General features: G+C 45.0%; 1 protein-coding gene and 2 long non-coding RNA genes across 4 annotated transcripts; 1 reads left to right on the top strand and 2 right to left on the bottom strand.

The window, feature by feature from the left end:
- Positions 1 to 3,008: 3,008 nt before the first annotated feature.
- FAM24B (family with sequence similarity 24 member B) lies at positions 3,009 to 6,095 on the bottom strand. Of its 2 annotated transcripts, none has more exons than XM_045068438.1 (3): positions 6,077 to 6,095; positions 4,291 to 4,417; positions 3,009 to 3,331 (listed from the first exon to the last, which is right to left on the bottom strand). In XM_045068438.1, exons 2-3 carry the CDS (start codon positions 4,380 to 4,382, stop codon positions 3,142 to 3,144), a joined length of 282 nt encoding a protein of 93 aa, XP_044924373.1. In that variant the 5' UTR covers positions 4,383 to 4,417; positions 6,077 to 6,095; the 3' UTR covers positions 3,009 to 3,141. The 2 variants fall into 2 exon arrangements, with proteins under 2 accessions (XP_044924373.1, XP_004751840.1); XM_004751783.3 differs by lacking the exon at positions 6,077 to 6,095 and adding an exon at positions 5,081 to 6,070.
- On the top strand, positions 4,164 to 7,884 carry LOC123388651. Its single transcript, XR_006603111.1, has 2 exons — positions 4,164 to 4,243; positions 7,283 to 7,884. It is a non-coding gene; the product is annotated as an uncharacterized LOC123388651 (long non-coding RNA).
- LOC106003446 lies at positions 6,142 to 16,709 on the bottom strand. The gene is made up of 3 exons (XR_001179268.2): positions 16,463 to 16,709; positions 8,989 to 9,504; positions 6,142 to 6,197 (listed from the first exon to the last, which is right to left on the bottom strand). It is a non-coding gene; the product is annotated as an uncharacterized LOC106003446 (long non-coding RNA).
- Between the last annotated feature and the right edge of the window lie 6 nt (positions 16,710 to 16,715).

Genomic DNA, 16,715 nt, shown 5'->3' with positions numbered 1-16,715 from the left:
GAGCCTGGAGCAAGTGACCTAAAGTCTCCTAGGCACTCTGTTTTACAGATGACAGAAAGGAATCCTGGTGTCCAAGGTGACACGGGTGCTGTAGTGGCAAGGCCAGCACCTGTGACATCAGGAAATCATGCTCACAAGAACCTATGGGACTTCCCTCTTTTCACTCATTCATTTATTAAAAAATATGTTAGTTACTGTTCTACAGTCTGGGGATTTTGAACGGAACATGAGAAACACAGTCCGTGTCCCCATGGAACTTACTAGGTGGAGGAGATAGGCAACAAACAAACTGTTAAATTACAAATAGTGAGAGGTACTACACATATAAGGGAAGAGGGTGATGGCATAGACTGCAGGGGGAATGCAGTATTAGCATGAAACTGAGAAAGATGAAATTTGAGCAAACAGAAAGAGACATTCATTTGTAATCTGGACTTAGAAGCATTTTAGGCAGAAGAATGGGCAAGTGCAAAGGCCCTGAGGCAGGAATCAGTGGGGCATGTCTACAAAGTAAGGGAAGGCAGGCCAGTGCGTAAAGGGGAGGGAAGTGGGCTGTAAAGTGGGGAGAGGCAAATAATTGTCCAATTGTGAAGTATTTATAGGTCAGATGAGACATTTGGATTTTATTCAAAGTTTGATGGGATTTTTTAAGCAGGAAAATGATGGCCAATTTAAGGACTTTCCCAGCAGCTCTGTGGAGGTAATAATGATAGTTATAGACTGAATTTCTACCTTTAAACCCTTCCTGGGTGCCCTCAAATTTCCATGTTGTTCAGACTGTCCTGCAGCCCAGAAACCCTTACTTGGCTCTAGGACATGAGTTCCCAGGCAGGGCTGTGACCCAGGAGGACTGTTCCCAGTCAGGCCCCCAGATCAGGCATTTGGCATCATACCAGTGCCACAGTGGCAAGGCCAGCACCTGTGACACTGGGAAGCTGTGCTCACAAGCTTGGACACTCACCAAGGTACCTGGCACCACTCAACTCAGTTCCTGTCAGCTCAGAGGCCTCTGCAGCTGGCCACGTACCAGATGGGGACTGGGTGTCCTGGTGTGAGAGTGAGCAAGGGGCAGGTGTACAGGGTGGGGATCCTTCTGATTACTAAGGGCTGCTCACCCTCAGCTGTGTCCACAAACCCCCATGCTACCCTTACTAAAGCCATCCCCTTGTGTCCTATGGATGTGACGCCCTAGCTCCCTGAGCCACCGTCACTGGTGTAAGAGCTCTGTGGTCACTCTCCTGGGAGGGGGACTTCCAGAGGGCAAAGAACCCTGGATTGGTGATCAGGAGACAAGCGGTTCAGACCAGCAATTTACCATACAATCACAGGATCCCAGGGCCTATTAGTCTATTTTGCTTAATCCTCATGGTCACCTATGCAAGTCCCCAGTTTACATCAAGAAAAAGGAGGCTCAGAGGGGTTAAGAAACTCCCCCAATGGCACAGGGCTAGTGAAAGGTGGAGCTGGACCTGAACCAAGAGTATCTGACTCTGAAAGCCGCATGTTACACTTTGTCCCTACTGCCTCCGAGAGGGGTGTCTCTAAGAGTCCTTGTCGCATCCTGCCTCCTTCACGGACCTTGGGATGCCCTGGAATTCCTGTACAGAACATTGTCCTTCTTCCCCTCTAGTAGCTAACTACCTGTTACTAGTTAACTCTTTATATGAAGTACAACACGTGACTCTCATGGAATTCCTGTACAGAACGTGCTCGCACAGAGCCTCCAGGGTCCTGGGCTCTGTGCTGCCCACCAGGTGAGGTCCAGGGGGAAATGGGAGCTCGCTGGCAAGGAGAAAATCGAAGCGCACGTGAACACTGAGACAAGGCCAGAGCAGTAGATGGCAGAGAGGCAGAGAAAATGCTTCAGGAACTCGAGAGAAGTCACTTTTCGATGGAAGGTCTCAGAGCAGGATGCAGGGAAGATGCAGCCTTGAATCTGCCTCCTGAAACGCATTCTGGAGATAGAGGACACTCAGCTACCGTGGATTTTCTCAGCCATTCCAAGGGCTGCTCTGTGAGAGCAGCTCCAGCTCACACACTCCTTCTGGCAAAGTTCTCCACCGCTCAAGTTCTAAGACGTCCTCATCAGCCAAGCCTTCTGCTGAAAGAACTGAAACTGCTTACTTCATCGCTCTTCTCCCCCCATCAGCCCAGAGGTAAAAGCTGTTTCCTTCATTCCTTCCCATTGTCCTTTTTCTCCCTCTAGTAGCTAACTACCTGTTACTAGTTAACTCTTTATATTAAGTACAACATGTGACTCTCACAAAGCAAGGGTTTCATTAACAAGGGTAAGTAAGTACAAACTGCGGTTACAGATGGGGAGTCTGTGAAAAAGAAAAAAAGGGTCCACAAGGCTCCGTAAGGAGATCAGGAACAGAAGGGGGCTGATGAGCAGAGGTGGAGAGGAGTAGGTCCTTACTGGCTACTGCTCGGGTCAAGAGAAGCCTGGGCTTTGCCATTCAGCTGGAGATGCCTGTCCGCACTTCAAGGCACTGGCAGCTAGGTGAATCAGCACAACCCGTTGTGAAAGTGACCAAAAAAGGAGGAAATCTGCTTCTGAAGACTTGGAGAATGACAGAAGAATCTCAACTTTTTGAAATGTCCTTTAGATACCATCAGGCTCAACCCCATCCTGTAAGGTCACGCTAAACCCAGAGATGTCCCATTTGCTTGTTCTCACCCCAAGATGACAATTCTCCTTCAGGACAGTATAACGTAGGTTTCCACAGCAGAGCAGCTAGAGGCAAGTGAATGAAGCCATCATAAAGAGAAGAGCCGAACGAACTATTCCAGCTTGGGAATTTTTGATGAGTCTGAAACTGGAAATGCTCTAAGAGCAATATATATATTTTTCTTCTAATGTTAGAGATGACTGAATGCTTTTATTTTCTGCTCTATCCCCATACTGCAATATTATAATATTGTAAGATGGGTGCCCCAAGTCCCAAAGTGGCTAGTACACATATCTAAGTACATTTATAACTAACATCAACACTGGAGGCAGAATATTATTTTCAATATTGCATTTATTCAAAAGTACACAAATATGTTCTATAATACATAATGTAAACATTATAAAATTTGACTTGAATAATACTTCTACTAAAAAACTGCGCATGAAGATATTTGTGCCCACCCAAGTCAGAGTCCCTCGTTTACATCACAGAAGCACGGTGGCAGGTTATCAAAGTCGGCATATAAGTTACATTCGTCACAGCACTGGAGGTTGGGGTAGGACCCAGCGGTGAGGGCTGCAGCTGCAGCAACCTTGTCCTGAGTGAGCAGGGCTGGATTACTCTTTAAGGCCAAACAAAGGGGTGCCTTTGGAGGTCTTGGGAAAAGACATACACAAAGCAAGGCATTAGAATTTCTCTTCTCGGCCCACTGGTCACAGTTATCAGGGGTATCTGCGAAGTTTAGGCCTCGGGCCAACCAAATCATCAGAGCGGCCGGAAACTAGAGCTCGTGCCCCTGTCCCTAATCTAGTCCCTTCCTCTCTAGGATGGCTAGAAATGTAAAATCGGGTCACAGCAAAGGAGGGAGAGCAAACTGCCAGCGAGGGTCCCCCCCCTCCCGATCGCTGCAGGCCCATCAAGTGCACAGCGTGACCGGGAAGGCGCCACACCGCGCCGACCCCCGCGTGCGGGGATTCTCCTTCTAGCTCCCAGGCTGAACGGCCCGAGGATGGGAGCAGCACCACTTCTAACGACCCATTTCTCCCGGATCGCAGGTTCCTCTCCCCCAAAGTTAATTATCTTTTGTCTCATCTGCGCGCCCTGGGCAGGTGTCCCCCAGGATCTTCACGCAGCTCGGCCTCCCCATGGTCCCACAGGCCCACCTCACGCCCCCACGGCCAAGCACAGTGAATGAGAGAACACCGGGAGAGCTCCCCCACCCAGCGAAGAGCAGATCGGCTCAGCCTGTCCTCTGCGGGACTCGGAGGCACAGACTCGTTCCCAGCCTCCGCCACAGGCTGCGGTGCCCCGCGCGGAGGGAGGCCCAGCCGGTGTGCTGAGCGGGCCAGCCATGGGGCCCCTCAGTGAGGGGAGTGAAGCCAAGCAGCACAGAGCCACCCAGCCGAGAACATTCTGTTCATGAGCTCACAGCCCTAAGCCAGAAGGGGAAAAAACCAACATTCTATACTCATCTGGCTTTACCTCTTCAAACCCACCTGCTGTCCCTGACCTCTCCCTGGCTGGGACCACAGGGCAAGCAATGAGCTGGCTCAAGCCGGGAGCCCCAGGTATCCTATTCGAGGGGGGATTTGTCACTCTTACCCACATCACTCACCTCAACGCGTCGGCTATTTTGTAGTAAAGACAGATGACAACAGCCATCAGCACAAGAATGGCCACCAGGATACCGCCACCAATGCAGAACATAATTATCGTGTTGACTGTAGAAGACTTAGCTTTGTCTAGGCAGAGAAGTACAGGCTAGCAATGAATGTGGCTTCCCTCCCCACCCAGCCACGGTGCCACCTTAATAGCTTTCTTGAGTGGAAAAAGAATTGAATCCCAAACCATAGATCTTTGCGTGTATAATATACAAATGAGTCTTCCCAAGAAGGCACAGGACCCTAAACGGGCCCAGAGAGGGGTTAAAGGATTTATGTATGAGACGGGAATGAAATGCAAAACCCAGAGAGAAAGAAGCAGGAGAATCTTTTTCTTCCTTTCGCAGGCAGTAATATGCAGCTATTAGTAACAAAACAGGTCGCCCTAAAACAAATAGTCTTACTCCCAAATACCTGGGCATCCTGAAATACAGTCACTTTCAGAATCAGAATGAACTCCACCCTCTACATCAGGCTTAACAATGTCCTATGGGGATAGTTATGGGGAGGACTTTTTTAAAATGTTATGTTCGACAACACTGAAAATATACAAATCCATTTTGTAAATCATACACGCTTCAGGAAAAGTCTTCTATTCTCCCACTTACAACTGCCAATTGTCCTCCTTAATCCTCCCAGGAAATCCAGTTTTTCCGGAATAAGCAATTCGTTTAATCCCACTCCCTGAAACTGGGTAAAAGTGAGTAAGGGCTGAACAACAATCCACTGCCAAAACATACTTACTAGCGTCTAATTCTTGCATGCTCGATGAACGCCGGCAGTAAAAAAAAATTATAATTAATATAAACTTTAGGGAATGGTACATCTTATTAGGCATTCCTTAAACTTTGAATTTGATAGAGTTCTAACTGTCCCTCTTAGGAGTGATTAAGATCTAAGTCTGAACAGCTTGCTTGGAGAGACATCGTCTCCGTGAGAGTGTGACCAGAGTGGACAGCCACTGTCCAGCTCCAACTTCCGTGCCTGTCAGGCCAAAGGCTGTGTGACATCAACACTCTGGACACCAACTGCCTCTCATGGAGTTCTGAATTCCATTCCATGTTCAGATATATTTCAGGACCAGTACTAATATGAGTGTCCCAATACTACTCTACATTATTTACTGTCTCACCTTTTCAAGTTTTGTTCCCTCAGAGAACCTTTTAAGGTCTGACTGTTAATCAAAAGCAAATCTCTGATTTCAGTAAAATAAAAGAAGAGTAATGTGGGGAGGCTAATATCTAAAAACACTCATATATCTAAAAGTTCAACTATGAAGACTGGTTAGACTTTATGTTGTAGCAACACAATAGTGTTATTGACTATAGTCATTTAACCAGACTCAGGTTAACCTGATGAAGGTCCACTGACTTCAGAATATTATCAGATTTTATGGCTAAGACAAAGATTTCAAAAGCAGCATGAATAGAATGTCTGTTATAAATCAGGTTTCTACTATTTTAAGGTATTCACACCCAGCAAAGCTGATTCAATTAAATGAGGAAATTATTTTAACTATGAAGGGCTACTCCTTGTTGCTCTGGCTAAACCCTGGGTTAAGTCACAAACAGCAGGGGACTCCGCAACAAAACTCGTGGCGTAAGACTCTGAAAATTTCTTTTCTCTATAAAAGCAATGAAAAATCTGACAGAAAAACTGTCTTTTCAGTCTCTTCAACAAATGGTGTTGGGAAAACTGGACAGCCACATGCAGAAGAATGAAACTGGACCATTTCCTTACACCACACACAAAAATAGACTCAAAATGGATGAGAGACTTCAATGTGAGACAGGAATCCATTAAAATCCTTGAGGAGAACACTGGCAGCAACCTCTTCGACCTCAGCCACAGCAACTTCTTCCTAGAAACATCGCCAAAGGCAAGGGAAGCAAGGGCAAAAATGAACTACTGGGACTTCATCAAGACCAAAAGCTTTTGCACAGCAAAGGAAACAGTCAACAAAATCAAAAGACAACTGAGAGAACGCAAGAAGATATTCACAAATGACGTATCAGAAAAAGGTCTAGTATCCAAAATCTATAAAGAACCTACCAAACTCAACACCCAATAAACAAAGAATCCAATCAAGAAATGGGCAGAAGACATGAACAGACATTTCAGCAAAGATGACATCCATGGCCAACATGAAAAAGTGCTCCACATCACTCAACAAATACAAATCAAAACCACAGTGAGATACCACCTCACACCAGTCAGAATGGCTAAAATTAATAAGTTCGGAAAGGACAGATGTTGGCGAGGATGCAGAAGAAATGGGTACTACACTGCTGGTGAAAATGCAAGCTGGTGAAGCCACTCTGGAAAATAGCATGGAGCTTCCTCAAAAAGTTTAAAATAGAGCTACCCTATGACCCAGCAATTACACTACTGATATTTACCCTAAAGATACAAATGTAGTGATCCGAAGGGGCATGTGCACCTGAATGTTTATAGCAGCAATGTCCATAATAGCCAAACTATGGAAAGAACCTAGAAGTCCATCAACAGATGAATGCATAAAGAAAATGTGGTGTATATATATATATATACACACAATAGAACACTATACAGCCATCAAAAGAAATGAAATCTTGCCATTTGCAATGATATGGGTGGAACTCACGGGTATTAGGCTAAGCGAAGTCAGTCAGTCAGAGAAAGACAATTATCACATGATCTCCCTGATATAACAAATTTGAGATGCAGGGCAGGGGACCGTTGGGAGTAGGGAGGGAAAAAATGAAATGAGATGGACTGGGAGGGAGACAAACCACGAAACAAACTGAGGGCTTCTGGGGGTTGGAGGTAAGTAGGGATAAGGTGGCTGGGTTATGGACATTGGGAGGGTAAGTGCTGTGAAATGTGTAAGCCTGATGGTTCATAGACCTGTACCCCTGAGGCAAATAATACATTATATGTTAATTTTTAAAAACTTGTCTTTTTCAGACTCTGGAAATTAAAAGCTTGCTGCAGCTCAGGAAACATTTTAAAGAACAACTCTCTCAGTATGAACCGCCGGCTTGTGCCACTGTTCCATCATTCACTGTCCAGCTCCATGGCAACCTTGAAAGTAAAACCCAAGCTCCAATGCAGCCACCAAAGGGAAAGTAGAGGTAGAACTCTTTCAAAGCCTCATTCCCGAAGAACTGTCATTCTTTGACCTGTCTTTTGGTCACCTGAAAATCCTCTCTTGCAAAGCTACCTGTATTTGACCTAACTTGGAGTTCTCCCGATGCAAAAAGTCTTCCTCTAAAGGGATTTTGGCAAAAACAACTACAATTGTTTTAACTTCTTGGCTGCCTAAGGTAGTAGATAACATTTGGGGCAAATCACAGAGTAGCCAAAAAGCTTAAAGGAAAGCTGGTAAATCACCTGTCCATAGGAGTTTTGAAAAGCCTTGACATATTCCTGAAACTCTAGGCCATGCATGTGTGCTAGGTGCGTGTCCAAGGCTGTTGAGTATCCTCAAGAGAGACACAAGCATTCACCTCTGACTAACCCTAAGGCTTTTCCCAAGCAAAAAGTGAAGGCTATGGCAGAGTTTTCAACTGCTTGGCTAATTGTTGAAGACATGCCCCAATATGGAGTCTCTCATGAAAGACTGGGAGATTTACTGGTTCCAGGAATTTAAAGTAATCTTTGTCCAATCATTACCTGATCACGAAGCTAATCAATAGAGACTTAAGTGTCAACATACAGCAAAGAATTCAGACTTCAGAATTTGTCAAGAGAAGTCACCAACAACAAAGCTTGGAGAGCAGGGAGAAACGGATTTCGAGATTTCCAGAATTGCCATATTCTATTAAATGTCTAGTTTTCAACAAAAGACTAAAGATTAAAGAAAAGAGAAAGGGAAAGGAAGAAGAGAAAGGGAGGGAGAGAAAGGAAGGGAGAGAGGGAAGGGAAAGAGAAAGGAAGGAAAGGAAAGAGAGAAAAAGAGAAGTAAGACTGATAAAAAGGTAAAGGAAAGCAATTAATAAACTTTCCCTAGGAAGCCCAGGCATTGGCCTGACTAGACACAGTCTTCAAATCAACTATTTAAAATACATTCAAAGGAATCCATGTCTAAAGAACTAAAGTATGAGAACAATGTGTCCAATAGAGAACAACAATAAAGAGAAATGATTTTTTTAAAGAGTCAAATAGAAATTTTTGAGTTGGAAAGTATAACTGGAAAAATTCATTAGAGAAGTTTAACAGCAGATCTGAGCAGGCAAAAGAAATAACCAGTGAATTCGAAGATAGATCAATCAAGATGATCCAGTCTGAGGAACAGAAAGAATAAAGAATGAAAAAAATGAACACAGAAATTCCAGTTCCACTACAACACATAGAGAGCTTGGGAGTTGTCACCCTCAAAACAAGAAAAAAGCTGAACCAAGTTAATAATCACCATGTCTTTCTAGGTCTACCAGAGAACTGATGTCATGGAGCAAACAGGCCCCATGAAAGTGAAGAGACAGATGAGTACGGAGAATCACAGCTTCTCAGGAGCAGAAGCCACTGCCAGAGCCAGCAACTGGTAGGAATACTTAACTGGTAAGTGATAAATTGCTGGAGGCTGAAGGAGGACCAGCATGAGAGAAAACAATTCTTGGGGGGGGGGGCCTGGTTTTTCTAGTCGGGGGGATAGCCACTTTCATGAATTTTACCTCAAGGAGCTTGATGACGGTCTTATAGTGAAGATTGGAGAGTGATGTCCACTGACACCACAGCAGTGGTGACCCTGTTGCTGCTGGGAGATGGCGAAATTCCTCAGTCTCCAGTTAGCCTCCTGATACCACCCCAGCAGTTAGGTGAATTGTGCAGCTTTACCACTGGGTCGAGGTGTAAGCTCAGACTTCCCAGGATCTCCACTGACTGGGGAGGTGGGGGTAGGATCAGTCTCCTCTGATCCTACTCTGGCAGGAAGGGGCGATTTGGGACAACTCTTTATAGCCTAGTGAGAGTGAAGGTCTAGGCTCTCCACTTAGTCTTGGCTGGGGGAAAGGCTGGGCTGGGGGTGGAGCCACAGTTTTTTCTGGGATATCTGACTGGAATACAGGTTCCCTGGCTTGTGAGGCTCCCTTGTCCTTGGTCCTTTGGCTGGAGACAGCAAGATTTTCTCGGGAGCTTTTCTGTCTGCACCCACTGGTGTTTCCATGCCACTGGCTTCTTCATCGCCAAGTCTGGAAATATGAGACAAAACAAAACCCAAGGAGTTCACCACCATGTTCCTTGGATTTCAAGTTTCCTAGCTTGTCTATTTTCTTCCCTTCACCTATCAGGGTCCTGCATTTGTTTTCTATATAATGTCCAGGATTTTTAGCTGCACTTGGTAGAAAGCATAACACAAAGTATATCTACTCCATCTTCCCAGAAGTAGAAGTCCCTCATATGGGGGATTCTGAAATCAATCCTCTACTTGATCAAAGCCACCGTGCCGACCCTAAGAGTGGATGCCTCCTTAAATTTTGTGTCCCAGGCACCTCACATGTGTCATCCTAGGCTGTGCTGTCAAGGATGCCAACATAATTTATCTTTCCAGCTTCATCTCCCACTGCATCTCCCCATACCCCATGTATTTTTATGCCTCTGAGCACTGACCGGCTCTTTCGGCCCCTCGCCTCCTCTACCTGCTGTAACGCTAATCCTGCAAGGCTTCTCTCAGTGCCGACTCCTCTGTAAAATCTTCACGGATTCCCATCTGTCCCCCATGCTAACTAACTGCTGCTTTTCCTCTGTATCTATGCCATTTGCTTGTACCACTCTAAAAGTTTTGAACTCATTTGTCATAAGGATCTCTGATACTTGTTCTAACTCTGAATAGATACTTGTCCTGACTACAGGAACCTATTATGCTCACTCTCAACGAAGCCAACAATCTGGAGTTGAATTAACTGTGGGGTTTTTTCCTACTTTTTACCTCACTCAAAAAGGTTTATTTTTCCAAGTTTCTTTTCTATGCCCTCCATCAAAGCAGCATCTATTCTGAGGGACATGGCCTGGAATGAGCTTAGTCATGATTAAGGAAGACAGGTTATGTAGTCCTTCCCTACAAAGATGACCACTTCATTTCTCGATTTCCTTTTATTCTTGTAGTTACTTGACTTCTCTGTCCAATGAGTCTACAATCTTTTTCAAGGTGAGTTTCATGAGGCAGGAACTCTGGATCCCCAGCATCAAACAGAGGGCCTAGCACCCATTAGGTGCTGACACATTTCATGCGCGATGAGCCAAACATGAATCTTGTCAATCTGACAAAAACTTTCTTGATCCATGTCTCTAAATTCAGACAGAACAACAAATTCAGACATAACAGCAGTGCCTGGGTGGCTTAGTAAAGTGTCTGCCTTCAGCTCAGGTCATGATTGCAAGGCCCTGGGATCCAGTCCCACACTGGACTCCCTACTCAGCAGGGAATCTGCTTCTCCCTCTCCCTCTGCCTCTGCCATTCCCCTCACTTGTATTCTCATTCACCCTCTCTCTCAAATAAATAAAATTTTTAAAAAATCAGACATAACAGTACCAAGAGTATTATTACTTCATTTACTGATAAGAATATTTTGTTCATCTCTTTTAAATCCACAACATTAAGCTACTCATCTTATTACTCCCAACATGCTTTAGCAATATCTTTGAGTTTCATTGCTGATGGCCAGAAGACAATGCAAGGACTAAGACTTTGGCAGATGAAGAAACAGATGGTCAGAGAGCAGAAGTGATTCCCTACGGTCCCCTAGCAAGTCACTACAGGGCAGGGACTAAGGCCTGGTTCTGTGACCTACTCCTCCAGACCCCTCCTCGCAGGTCCAGTGCCCTTTCACCCCCCTCAACCTATGAAGTGGTGCTCCCCACTAACTCTATTATACAGAGACTTTGACTTTGGCTCTCAGCAGAAAGATATGCAAAGAAATCCAGCTGCATTTCATTTAGGGAAGGGCCTGGTCATTGACAATATTTTCATCCTAGGTGTTCATTGGCAATTCACATGTAGTGATTAGCAAACGTAGTGAGGGTGATGGAAGGGGCCCAGTGTCCCAGACAGCAGAGAGGAGGCAGCAGTTGTGTACAGAATCCATGAGCTGAACTTTGTGGTGTGATCCAGATTACAGGGGCATCTTCCCTGTGGCAAATTCTTAGTAATTCACATACACAAGGACTTTCCCCCAGATCTCTTATTTTGCCAACTGCCCATCCTGTGACTAACACCTGGGGGCCGGTGGCTGCAAATACCCTCCTACCTATAAACTGCGTATCTAGTGGCAGAAAGCAGCCCAGGTCCCAGGCTGCCAGCAGTAGCGCTGTGAGCCCCCCTTAGGTGACCCAAGTCCCCTCTCTGTGCCTCTTCCACCGCTCCTGCAATTTACCTTCAGACTCCTGCTCAGCTGAAGGCTTTATTGCGGTCCCGGCAACTGTCGTGAGAAGAGCGTAGTTTTGCCTTAAAGAGGGAGGATCTTCTAAATTGAAATCCTATTCTAGCAATACAGGCTACTACAGTATAGTACAGAATCTGTACATGGTAGTTATGTTAAATGCCCTGATAATTCCAAAATCTGTGTCATACGTTAAAACTGGTTCTAATCCTTGCTTTATCTCTTTGGCATAAGTTTTTCTTGCCTTTTAGCATGCACTGTAGTGTTTTGCTGAAAGCCAGACATACCTTTAATGGAGATATGCATAAGAACCGAGGTTATCATGTTCTTAGTGTGGAATTTCATGTTAATCTCGTTAGGAGTTAGGCTGTTTAATGTCTGCTATACTGTAGGTGCCAGAGGCTTCAATTTCCTCTAGTATTCTTGCTTTTGTCCCCCCATTGTCTTTTGCTTTCCCTAGAAACTCCTTTTAAAATAGTCTGCATCCTAGTCTCTTCCTTGTAATCTGTTTTTATACTGGAGCCCTGTTGATGTGGCGCTAAGGCACTGGGGAAGGAAAGCACTCCGTAATCTTAAGATTACGGATGAGTCCCTAGCCTGTCATCTTCAAAAGTGTTTGTCTTCCTTTCCAGCCTCCCTCCCCTACACGTGGCAGGAAGGCTGAAGCAATCGAACTGCTCACCCCCCCCCGCCCCCCACCCACACATCTTGTTCACAAAAGACTGGCAGTTCCCCTGAGAGTACACCTTTGGGGTTTTTTTTGTTTTTTTTTTTTTAAGATTTTATTTATTTATTTGATAGAGAGAAATCACAAGTAGATGGAGAGGCAGGCAGAGAGAGAGAGGGAAGCAGGCTCTCTGCTGAGCAGAGAGCCCGATGCGGGACTCGATCCCAGGACTCTGAGATCATGACCTGAGCCGAAGGCAGTGGCTTAACCCACTGAGCCACCCAGGCGCCCCGAGAGTACACCTTTGTTAAGGAGAATACTGTGGACTGTATTTCAAAATGAGCCCCCGCCCCGCCCCGGACAGAGAGCCTGAGGAGATTCTTCTCCATCTTCCTGTGTAAATCTGGTGGGACTACTGAAGTAAAACCCATAAAAGTATGGGGCCTCCTAAAAGTGGGCTCCCAGGAGTATCCTTCTCTCAAACCAGTCCACACTCAGACTCCAGCAATTCATCAACGACCATTTAAGTGTCCCTTCCAGTTACTGCCTCCAGAGGGTTCTGTTCCTGGTAAGCAGATCCCCATTGGGATTTTCTGTATTCACCCACCTCTCCAATTGTCAGAGTGGTGTTTGCCCTGTGACATCAATTATCTGGCGGATTTTTAAAAAGTCATTGATTTTCGGTTTGTTCAGCTTTTTTGTTGTTGTAAAGATGGTTGTCATAAATTCCAAACTCTGTTCATGTCACAGCTGAAGCCACAAATGTTGATTTTTCTTTAAATTAGTAATATAAACCCACATAAACAAAAACTCTTTGATGTAGTCAACATACGAGTGCATAAATGATCCTAGACCAAAAGTGTCTGTGTACTAGGCATGGTACAATATACCATCAATCACGATTCACAGGGTAAATTCTAGATTGACAATAAATTGCTCTTTAAAATGGGCAAGTCCAGGGCGCCTGGGTGGCTCAGTGGGTTAAGCCCCTGCCTTCGGCTCAGGTCATGATCTCGGGGTCCTGGGATCGAGTCCCGCATCGGGCTCTTTGCTCAGCAGGAAGCCTGTTTCCCTCTCTCTCTCTGCTCCATCTACTTGTGATTTCTCTCTGTCAAATAAATAAATAAAATCTTTAAAAAAAAATAAAATAAAATGGGCAAGTCCAGGGGCGCCTGGGTGGCTCAGTGGGTTAAGCCGCTGCCTTCGGCTCAGGTCATGATCTCAGGGTCCTGGGATTGAGCCCCGCATCAAGCTCTCTGCTAAGCAGAGAGCCTGCTTCCTCCTCTCTCCTCCTGCTTCCTCCTCTCTCTCTGCTTGCCTCTCTGCCTTCTTGTGATCTCTCTCTGTGTCAAATAAATAAATAAAATATTTTAAAAAAATAAAATAAAATAGGCAAGTCCAAAACTTATATTGTGATACTGGTGGGAAGTTCTCAAAAACATGTTCTATTCTTTATTTAAAGTGGGGGCGGGGGGGCGAGAAGAAACATTTTCAATTTATGATAAGAATAACTTAGTACACTAAAATCACAGTAACCTCTGCACTACCACTACCACAACTACTCTGATATAAGATATCAGACTTAAATTGAATTTACTGATTTCTCCTTTTTCTACTCCTCTTAACATTGTAATACAATTTGGAACCCATACTGCTTTCCTTATCAATTCCATTGAACAAACCTATTCTGAACACATCCACCAGGTACAAAATAATTCCTAATCTCAGAGCGCCTGGGTGGCTCAGTGGGTTTAAGTCTCTGCCTTTGGCTCAGGTCATAATCTTGTCCTGGGATCGAACCCTGCATCGGGCTCTCTGCTCGGCGGCAGGGAGCCTGCTTCCTCCTCACTCTGCCTGCCTCTCTGCCTACCTGTGATCTCTCTGTCAAATAAATAAAATCTTTTAAAATAATAATAATAATTCCTAATCTCAATAATCACTCAAATAGTAGGGAACACAAATGTGAGAATTATTTTATAAAGCGCTGAAACGCAAAGGAATTAATAGTACCTGAAAATTCTTAGTACAGAAAAAGTAGTAATTGATTCTGTAACACAACAAAGTTCTATACTTGGTTTTCATTAATAAATGGGTTTTCCCTGCTATGCAAGAGACAAGATATTGCAGGTAGAGAGGAAAGCTCATGCAAAGGTAGAGGAACCTGGCATGTAGGCAAAAGTACCAGAGGCTTTATACGCTGCACTACTGGGCAAAGATGATGGTGGCTCATGAGCAGGAAAATCAGAGGACAGTGCACAGAATGAAAAGAAGATGAAGGGGCGCCTGGGTGGCTCAGTGGGTTAGTGCCTCTGCCTTTGGCTCAGGTCGTGATACCGGGATCCTGGGATCGAGCCCCGCATCGGGCTGTCTGCTCCGCGGAGAGCCTGCTTCCTCCGCTCTCTCTCTCTGCCTACTTCTGATCTCTGTCTGTCAAATAAATAAATAAAATCTTAAAAAAAAAAAAAAAAGAGAGAAGAAAAAGAAAAGAAGATGAAAATGGGAACTAATGACCAGTGAAGAAGCTCCTGAAACTATCTGAATGAAAGTTAGTGCTTGGAAACAGAAGAGGCAGAGATGAAAAAAGGAAATTTTGCCTTAAAAAATTATATATATATATATATATATACACACACACACACATACACATACATGTGTGTATACATATAATTTATACATATAGTTGTATATAATTTTATATAACATATATAATATATATATCTCAAGACTTGGGGTGATTTACTGGGTATACGGGAGTGAAAGAAAGCAAAAGACTATAGCAGTCAAGTTTTCTAAACCGTGGCTTTCAGCTTTGTGTAAGGAAGTCAACAACCAGTTCACAGTATTCATCTTGTTCATTAACTTGCAGGTTGGTACTTCTAAAAAAAAAAGTCTATTTTCCTCTGGAGACTGTCCAATACATAAACATGGATTTAAGTTATGACCATAGAGGCAGGACGTACATAGGGGAAAAAAAAAAAAAGAAAAGAAAAGAAAAACCCACTACCGTAGGCAACTTAAAATAAGTCTGCAGTACTAATCTCTGAAAACATTAAAACCAGGATAGGTACAATCAAGGACTTCTAACTTTTCTAACTTGCGGAATAGTCTACAGATTTATCTGATCCTTTGTTGGGGTTTCTCTTTCAAACTTGGTGAATCCATCTAATACATAGTCTGGATAACAGATTACTTACAAAAAACCCTACATTCCAACTTTTCTAAGACCGCTCCACAGATTAAAAAAACAATGAAACAGGTATTGTGTAAGTAACTCCTGATCTCCCAAACTTTGCAAAACACCACTTAGCTTTTATGAAAGACCTATATTAACACAGTAAGCCTTTATTTTCATAAAAATGAAATCCTGTTCCCCTTCCGTTTGGTTATCCAAAACCGGCACTAGTGTAGGTTTTTGTAAAAAGCAAAGGGGAAATACTGGAACCTTTGGAAAGCAGAGGATACTCTTCCCTTCAAGCCATTTCAGCCTAGAAAAGTTTTTAAAAGAACGGTCTACTTTCAGGTATGAGGGAAATCTGTGTTCTCACTAGGTACCTACCCTGACATAACACATAAGCCCTTAAGAAAAACAAAATAAAAATTATTTGGCACTGAAACAAACAAACAAAAACCCTGAAAAAGAAGTCCTAAAAATTAACAAGAGATAAGAGTGAGATTTCTATTTTCTAGAGAGAATACCAGCACAAACACATGGCTGACAGCCCAGATTCGAAGACCGCTTACATTCGAGTTTTATTTGAATCTCACCATCGGCTTTTCCAAGATGAGGTTAACAGGAAGGAGCAGGGAGGCACCAGTTACCTTCCTACCCCGAGGGGCAAGGAGGAAGCTCCATCTGCTCCACTTTTCGGACCCAGACCTTAAAGGTCCTTCAAGCCCCAGCTCAGAGGCTATTCCAGCAAAGCCCCGACGTCTGCTCCCGCGCGCTCCTGCCGACCCCCGCCTGCTACCGCCAAGCTGCCCGCAGCCACCCACCCGCCGCCCGCTCCGCCACTGTGGGCAGGAAGGCCGCAGCGTCCACCGCAGACAGACCGACGGTCCGCAGCACGTCCTCCGCGGCGCGTGCGGCCACCGCACCACTCCTACCTGACCACTGACTCTCCTCATTAGACTGACCCTCCCGGGCCGCCCGGCAACCGTCGCCCACAGCCCCGGCCTGCCATGTCCGCGGGCCCACGTGCAAAAACGGTCCGGTTCCCCCGCGCCCGCGCCGCGCCTGCGCACATTTCCAGCCCTAGGCCCGGGAGCCTTAGGGGCGCATGCTCCGCCCTCGAGTTCATCCACCGCGCAGGTTTGGAAGCGCGTGGCCGAAGCCGACCGGCGCGCGCATGCGTGTCTC

Source organism: Mustela putorius, unplaced genomic scaffold, assembly GCF_011764305.1.
Source record: "Mustela putorius furo isolate JIRA1106 unplaced genomic scaffold, ASM1176430v1.1 tig00003909_pilon_pilon_pilon, whole genome shotgun sequence".
In the NCBI taxonomy this organism is placed as follows: domain Eukaryota; kingdom Metazoa; phylum Chordata; class Mammalia; order Carnivora; family Mustelidae; genus Mustela; species Mustela putorius.
The sequence above is the reverse complement of the archived record's forward strand: the minus strand, read 5'-3'. Positions and strand labels throughout refer to the sequence as shown.

Coding starts and splice junctions, on each gene's coding strand:
- FAM24B (XM_004751783.3), bottom strand. CDS start 5,174: ATGCCTAATAAGATGTACCATTCCCTAAAGTTTATATTAATTATAATT. Junction 4,418..5,080: donor CATGCAAGAATTAGACGCTA/GTAAGTATGTTT, acceptor TTCTCTGCCTAG/ACAAAGCTAAGTCTTCTACA. Junction 3,332..4,290: donor AAAATAGCCGACGCGTTGAG/GTGAGTGATGTG, acceptor TCTTTTCCCAAG/ACCTCCAAAGGCACCCCTTT.